The sequence below is a fragment of the Protopterus annectens genome, chromosome 8.part1 (genome assembly GCF_019279795.1).
Source record: "Protopterus annectens isolate FY-2018-M chromosome 8.part1, PAN1.0, whole genome shotgun sequence".
Taxonomy (NCBI): Eukaryota; Metazoa; Chordata; order Ceratodontiformes; family Protopteridae; genus Protopterus; species Protopterus annectens.
The window spans coordinates 234,285,719-234,293,218 of record NC_056742.1 but is presented as its reverse complement, the minus strand read 5'-3'; the positions used below and the strand labels follow the sequence as shown (position 1 = coordinate 234,293,218).

At 36.5% G+C, this 7,500-nt stretch overlaps 1 protein-coding gene across 1 annotated transcript in view; it reads right to left on the bottom strand.

Moving 5' to 3' along the window:
* The window catches only part of BEAN1 (brain expressed associated with NEDD4 1), a 545,865-nt gene that overhangs the window by 180,657 nt on the left and 357,708 nt on the right, over positions 1-7,500 (bottom strand). Inside the window, exon 4 of the mRNA XM_044081820.1 lies at positions 1,928-2,069. Within this exon, the coding sequence (XP_043937755.1) occupies positions 1,928-2,069 (142 nt within the window). The remainder of the gene's footprint in view (positions 1-1,927; positions 2,070-7,500) is intronic.

Sequence of the window (7,500 nt, the reverse complement as noted above, 5' to 3'; positions counted from 1 at the left end):
TGCTGCTGGGTACACACTATTATACAATACAAATTACTATTCATAGTTCAGATCTTACTGCAGGACATATTTCATATCTCCTGTATATGTTACCTCAGTTAATGCATACTGTCAAAGCCATATTTGCAGTGAATAACCTGTTCACATTCTATTGCTACTATAACAAAGCAGAGCTGTAAGAGTGAAAAACAAACATTATGCATAACTGTCTATCACATAGTCAGGCTATAATTTGGTACACCTATATCTGTGATACTTAAAAACATCTGGAGCATAGTTGTCCTGGGCATCTTGAATATACTAGTCTAAAAGTGCCCCCTACCTACGCTTTAGGTCAGCATAGTGATACCATACCTGCTCACCAGTCCAGGGGATACCAGTAGCACTGGTGAAGTCACATGTCAGATGGTCCCAGGCCTCTGCTTTGTACTGCAAGCCCTGTTACTGGCCCTGCAGCAGTCTGTTGTCATGGTTTTTGACAAGGAGCCTAGCCATCACCCTAGACTCTAAAGTGCCCCAGAGCCACACCCAGAAGTGCAAGCCCTCACCTACACCTGCCATTGTTCCTGCAAAGATCAGACTATAACATGTTGTGGCTGTATTCCTGCCTACGTGGTATAAATAAGGTCAAATTCCCACTCTTTGCCATCATTGGACCATTTTGAAAATGCTGAGCTCAGCTAAGCAACGCGCCAACCCAGTCAACTAAAGTGAGCAGTGCTTAAAGGGGTAGATCTTGAGCAATGCTTAACAGTGCATAAATTTGCTTAGCTGAGCTAACTTCTGCTTAGCATTTACATTTAAGCAATGCTTAAACCAGCTCACTTTTCATTTTAGGAAATATAGACTAATTCATCATTACTGAGCTATTATTACGTGCATATGATTTACTTTACATGGCATCCCCCTATATGCTTTCATTACATTACTTTGGGTTGTGACTATACTGCATGGGACACTTGTGTATAAATGGGGGATTTCACATGTTATATGCACTCACACTTCCATTTTGGACCAGCTACACTACCCTGGGTGACAAATATCACTTACTACATAATTTAACATAATAACATTACTTTTAACAATGCTTTCCCATGTAAAAATAAAGTACCTGTCATGGTACTCAAACTGTGAATGCCTGCACGCAAGGCCAATACTCTAACCACTATGCTATCTCATCATTGAGATTTTAGCTGTACATTTTTATTTAGCTCCTATGAGATGTTTAAGCAATGCTGAGCAGAAGGCCCTAACACACAAACCTGCTCAGCTATGCTTAAACATACCTTAGAGTGGAAAAAATAAAAAGGGAAATTAGTACCACTGTGCTAATGCATAACCTGTTATTCTATCAACTTTCCAATTTGTAAGGGCAGTATTTAAAATGTGTCCCTATTTGTGTGCCGTTGTCCACCCATCATTTCTGGTTTTGTACAGCTTTCTTGCTTTAAGAGGTTTAGAGGTATGTCAGTTTCCTTTTATGTTTCTTAACAATTTTCCACAACAGTCACCGAGTCTTTAAATTCTTACTGATTGCCATCACTCAAGACAGTGAATATCCAAATGTGAGATTTGTCTGGCACAGCTGCCATCTTGTAGTAAATTATATTACCTTACGCTGCAGCCTTTGTCTGTGGACCACTGCATACACATAATATCTTCAAGTGAATACTGGACATACTTTGAAATCCATGCATTTATAGATCAATAAATTCCAATAATCTGTGCAGTACCTGAAAGAAAGATGTCCAGCTTATTTAAAATGGACTATTTAATCCTTGGTTTAGTATATATGTGATAAGCCAACTATGAACCTATATTCTAGCATGTTATCAAATAGCATAAGGATTATGGGACACATTTGTCCAGCTTCTGAAATATATCAGTTTGAGGGGACTTATCAAAGGAAATAAAAAAAAAAACTTACCATGGAGGAGAATCAGGATAGATCACATTGACCTGAGTGAGAGACTCCACAAAGGAATCAAAATCATAGTAAGGTGGGAAAACTTCTATACAAGCTGGTCTCAACTCACCACTGGAACTGCCATAACAGTAGGAATCTGTGGCTGCAAAATATGAAAGCAAAATATAAACCAATAATTATAATTTATACTATTAAACAGTCCACTTCTTTCTTAGAAGCAAATCTGCATGTTAACACCATTTTCTAGAAAATTATTTTGTATCAGAAATAAAAGTGTTTCAAAAACATCTGCCTGAACACCTAAAAATGCCTAAATATAGAAATTGTATTCCCTGGATAAGTTTTTTTGCAATTAAAGAGAACAGTATGAATTTTAAGTATGAAACAACTGTGAAGCATTAACTCCTATAGCTCTGAAAATATGAGAAGGATTTGATGGAAATCATCAGCAGTTTGACCTTCATCTTTTACGCCATGCTGTGATTTTCACTGGCTATAATTCATCTCATGTACTTGAAAAAGGCAAATCCTTAGTAATCAGATTCTGTCACTTAACTCTTTCTATACATTTCTGTTTATAATAAAGAAACACAGTCTTACTTCATATATATACAAGCAAATAATTATCATAAGAGAGAGAGAGAAATGAAATAGGATTGGTGTAAGGTGCAATATAAGGAACACTGGGAAGCAGTCTTAATTATAAAGTCACACTAAAGATTCATTTCCTATGATCCAGGCATGCACACTCACACAACACACACTCACACACACACACACATTGACGGTGTCATCTTGGCAAGCCTCGTACTTGTTTGACCTACAATAGCTTGATGTGGTATTGTGTGTTGTCCCTCACTTCACATTGGAGCAAGGCTACAGTATTACTAAAGTGGCCCAGTCTTCCAACATCCCAGAAAAAATAGCAAGAGGCTTTATATTATCTTTCAGTGATTGTCATTCTCTGAGATGCAGTGACCTTATAGTGAAAATAATAAAATAAGGGGGTGGTAGGCAAATTGCCTCACATGAGTGGAAGCAGGGAGGATTGCCCATGAGCATGTTTTGTGTGTGTGTCATTTGCAAACAATAGAAAGAGCTTGAATGAATATGTTACAAGAATGCATGTCCTCAACCTAGCTACAAAATTTTGTTAGTATTGAATTATTATGTATTGAATTATTATGATAATTAACTAGGGTGTGTTCAGCATAAACATTGGCTCTCACACACACAAATACAGACATACAGAATGAATACACAATTATTCTCAAATATGTGAGAAGGCCTTTACTGCTCAGAGTTGTCTTTAGGTGATATTTATATGATAAAGTCACATGGTGTGTTGAGCTACTGAGCTATGCAGACAGCTGTCCAACAGATTGAGAAGTCTGAGGTACTGCAAAGTGAATTTTGGCAGATACTGAATGGGATACTAGACAGGTAGATTGCACTGTTTTACAGTTCAGAGTTTTGCTTTTCATTATTTTTTCTACCATTTACTGATTAATACTCTGACAAGGTTCATATATATTTATAACTAAAATGCTTTTATTTCAGTGTATCTTCTAACAGAGCACCCTACATTTAGCAGTGTATTTAGTTATAATTGAAAGAACAGAGATCTCCCTGGAGTGATAAGGCACCTTCTTATGGGAGACCTCAGATGGATGCTTTGAATAATAAAGATCAACAGTCAACTTGTTTCCAGAAAACATGTTCAGTACCACTGGCAACCCATCCTATATGCCTGCTTCAAATTAGTGCAGTGCTTAAACACATACTGTGTGTCACATATACTAACAGAGGACAGAGGCAGGACATACACAGAGAAAACATGGCCCACAGCTCTGACTGCCATCCCATTTTACACCTTCCTAAGCACATCTTCATCATCTGCCCTGTAATTCAGAAGTAGCTGGTTGAGGACTAGAGAAAGATTTTCAGCAAAAGCATTATTTAAAGCCCTGAGCTTGTCCATCTCAGTAGTGGGATGAACAAAATACGTTTGGCTGAAGCAGAAGTGGACAAGGCAGCAATCTGACCATATGACTGGTTGCATTCCTAAGACCCAGGTGCATATCTCAAGCTCAAATATCAAGGCTTTCTTCATCGAAAAGAAGCAGAAACAATGACCTGAGCAAACCCCAAACATTTCACAACACAAGGCTTAGTATGGCATTGTTCCAGATTATGAAATCAGACAAAACAAGCATTTTGTTTACATTTGTTAACTAGGTAAATGCAATGAACACAAGTGTCCCTTTTCAGAGATGACCCAGGAGCTCTGTCTGCTCAACTGACTTGCTCAGATTCACACAAAGGCAAATACAAGAAACCTGCTAACAGCTCAGAGCTGTAATTCCCTGCACTAAGTTTAGCAAGTCTGAAAAAAGTAAGCAGTCCATGTGTTGTTACAAGAATGCCTTAACTTTACAAAGTTGATGGTAAAAGAAGTAACCTATTGTTTTTTTTCTACTCTGTAGACTTAGAGGTGGTAAAAGATACTGCAGTTCATTCATCAAATGCAGTTTATCAGAAACACACACACACACACACACACACACACACACACACACACACACACACACACACACACACACACACACACACGCACACACACACACACACACACACACACACACACACACACACACACACACACACACACTACAAATAATGGAAGCCTGTGATGCATGTACCACAGGTATCACACACGCTATGACATTTTACAGGTATATTAAACATTTGGGATGTGGTAGCTTCAACATTTTTGTTTCATTTACATTATATCAAGCCCAAAGTAACAGCCCATTGGTCCCTTCATCCACTGTCCCCATTTGGCCACTGCAGTCAAATCACATCATACTGGGTTGTCTCCTGTCTTTATTGTGTTTTTACTTCAAAGAACTCTCCTCTTATGAGCCATGAAAACAATAATCAGACACCAACACGCTACAATTTTCTACTAGATTACTGTTTTTATTTTATGTGCTTACATCTCTCGCCTGCTGCCCAGGAAGCACTGTGAAATGCCCTGTTATACTGAATTAATTGTGGGTACATCCTTCAATACACCCGCAGCATTGAGCTACAGTGAGAACAATACTTGTCTGTATTCATGTTTGTATAGTCTCTTTTGCATTGTCCTGCAATGATTCTCCTAGGTGGGGCTCATGCAGTGCAAATAAACCTGCTCCCTTCCCAAAGTCAGTATGAGTGGACCAGCAATGGGCACTTGCTCAGTCATCACAGGATGACCTCTCCAGTGCACAGGTTGTAGTTCACACCCAGGTCATCCAGGGTAATGTTAGGGCTTTAATCCTCAGTTGTACAGATATCAGTAACCGTGATAAGTAACCAAGTGGTGGAGCAATGTTCTCTCACATGTAAATGTGTACTTACAAAAACATTACCACATTAACTAACACATCTGTTTGGAAACTTTACTTCAGTTTGGATTCCAACAAAAAAACACAATTTCACACCAATGGGGCCATTAAATAAAGAACTGTTTGTAATCTAAATCACTCATAAGCCATCAATTAATTTCTGTGTAGGAAACAGCTTCCCTTATTCTTCAGTTGTAAATTGGTCCAAAAAATAAGCAGACTGGAAGACTGCCAATCAACAAGACTCTTACTAAAACAACAGTAATACATTAATAAAAAATAGTACTAGTGTTGAAGGTAGAAGCCACCACAAGAGTCAATGGATCAACAGATATGTTTCGTCCATAATGCCATGACAGACTTCCTCAGAATAAAACTTAAAATGACTCAGACCCAATATAAAGCCTACCTGGAAGTGACATCACTAATTTAAATACTCAAGTTTAAGGAACTAAGCTCTTATATATGCAGTATTTGAAATTAAAAACATATATACATATACAAATTTATAAATAAAAAAAATGAAATAATAAGTTAATGTACAACAGTCTTACAACTGTATATGTAAAATACATGTATTAAGAAATAAAATAATACCCTCTTACTCCTGTGTGCCAACCCTAACCCCGACCCTATACATTAAGCTACTACAAACTTTTTCTATCAAAGTACCACTATTCATACAATGTTGATGGGGTAGGATGACTGAATTGTTAATTATGTAATCATGTGATTAATTTAACTTGAGTATATATATATATATATATATATATATATATATATATATATATATGTATATAAATGTAAGATGGAGCTGTATTTATTATTTGAACAAGCATGTTGTGTATGTGAAATTTTGTATGTATTAAAACTATAACTTTGTCGTGAACTATCTTCATCAGTTTTTATACTAAACTTCATTTTTGAATAGTTAGTACCTTTTCGTATTGAATATGTTTTTTCCTTTAAATATATTTATTTCATATTGATTCTGTCATTGCATTCATTGGTACACTTCATCTGTACCTGAACTGGACTATACACCTAGTATTTTCTCAAATGGTCCATCACATTCATAAACAACCATGGTTTCTTTGGGTAAACTGCTGAATGGTACTGGGAATCCATTGATGTCTTCAGTGAATATAACCAATGATACTGTGTCAGATATGTCCATTCCAACTACTTTGGGAATGAGCATTTACTCTAGGATTCTGTTGTTTGAGTGGAAAGTTCAACAATTTAAGCAACTTCAATGGCAGAGGCTTAGTTTTCATGTTTACCTTAAAGAACACCTAGCACCTCGTGGTTTATGTATCTTAAAGATGGCTACATATGGGAATCATTATCTTGATCTTCTTAAGGAATGGCAGTAGCAAAATCTAAAGGTGAGTTGAGAATACATGACTTTGATGAATATTTACTTTAAAAAGATTGAACTAGACTTATTTAAAGAGAATGAAGCTATACATGGTGATATTGTCAATGATCCTTCATACGCTTTGTCTGCCAATAAATTAATTGAGACACTAGATAACCTTCAGGTGTTCGAACAATGGCTAATTGCCAGTAAGAAGCATAAGCTAGCTCATAACTGAGCAGATTTTTTGAAAGGCCAACATCTTTAGTTGGCCTAAGGAAGCAAAAATGTTGACTGGCCATCATAGCAAAGTATGCATTGCAATGATTGTCACAAACTGCCTCTACCACTTTATGTGAGCCATTAGCAAGTACTGATATAATGACTTTCCTGCTCTTCCAGTGCCAGTTATGGATTCCCCTTTTCAACAAATACTGCAATACAAACAGAAAAAGGGGAAGAATTTAAAGAAAATGACAACGTGGAGCATGGCAGAGAGTCCAGTTAACATTACTATATAATATTTCTACTTTTGAGTTGAACTCCTTTGAAACTGAATTGTTAGATAAAGATCTATTGTTAATTCCTTTGAAAAAAGCTGATATTGTTGAAGTATTGACTGAGCTTCAGTTATTTGTTTGAAATGTTAGTCTTAAGTTGCTTTTTCCTAAAAGCAACCTTGATTCTGTTGCCAATATTACGCTAAAAAAACTAACATTTTTATACCTTTTCTTCCACAACTTATATTTGCATTCTTGAATAAATGTGAACGTGATATCTATTATCTTTTTCAATGCAAAAATTGGGTCAACTTTTATAAT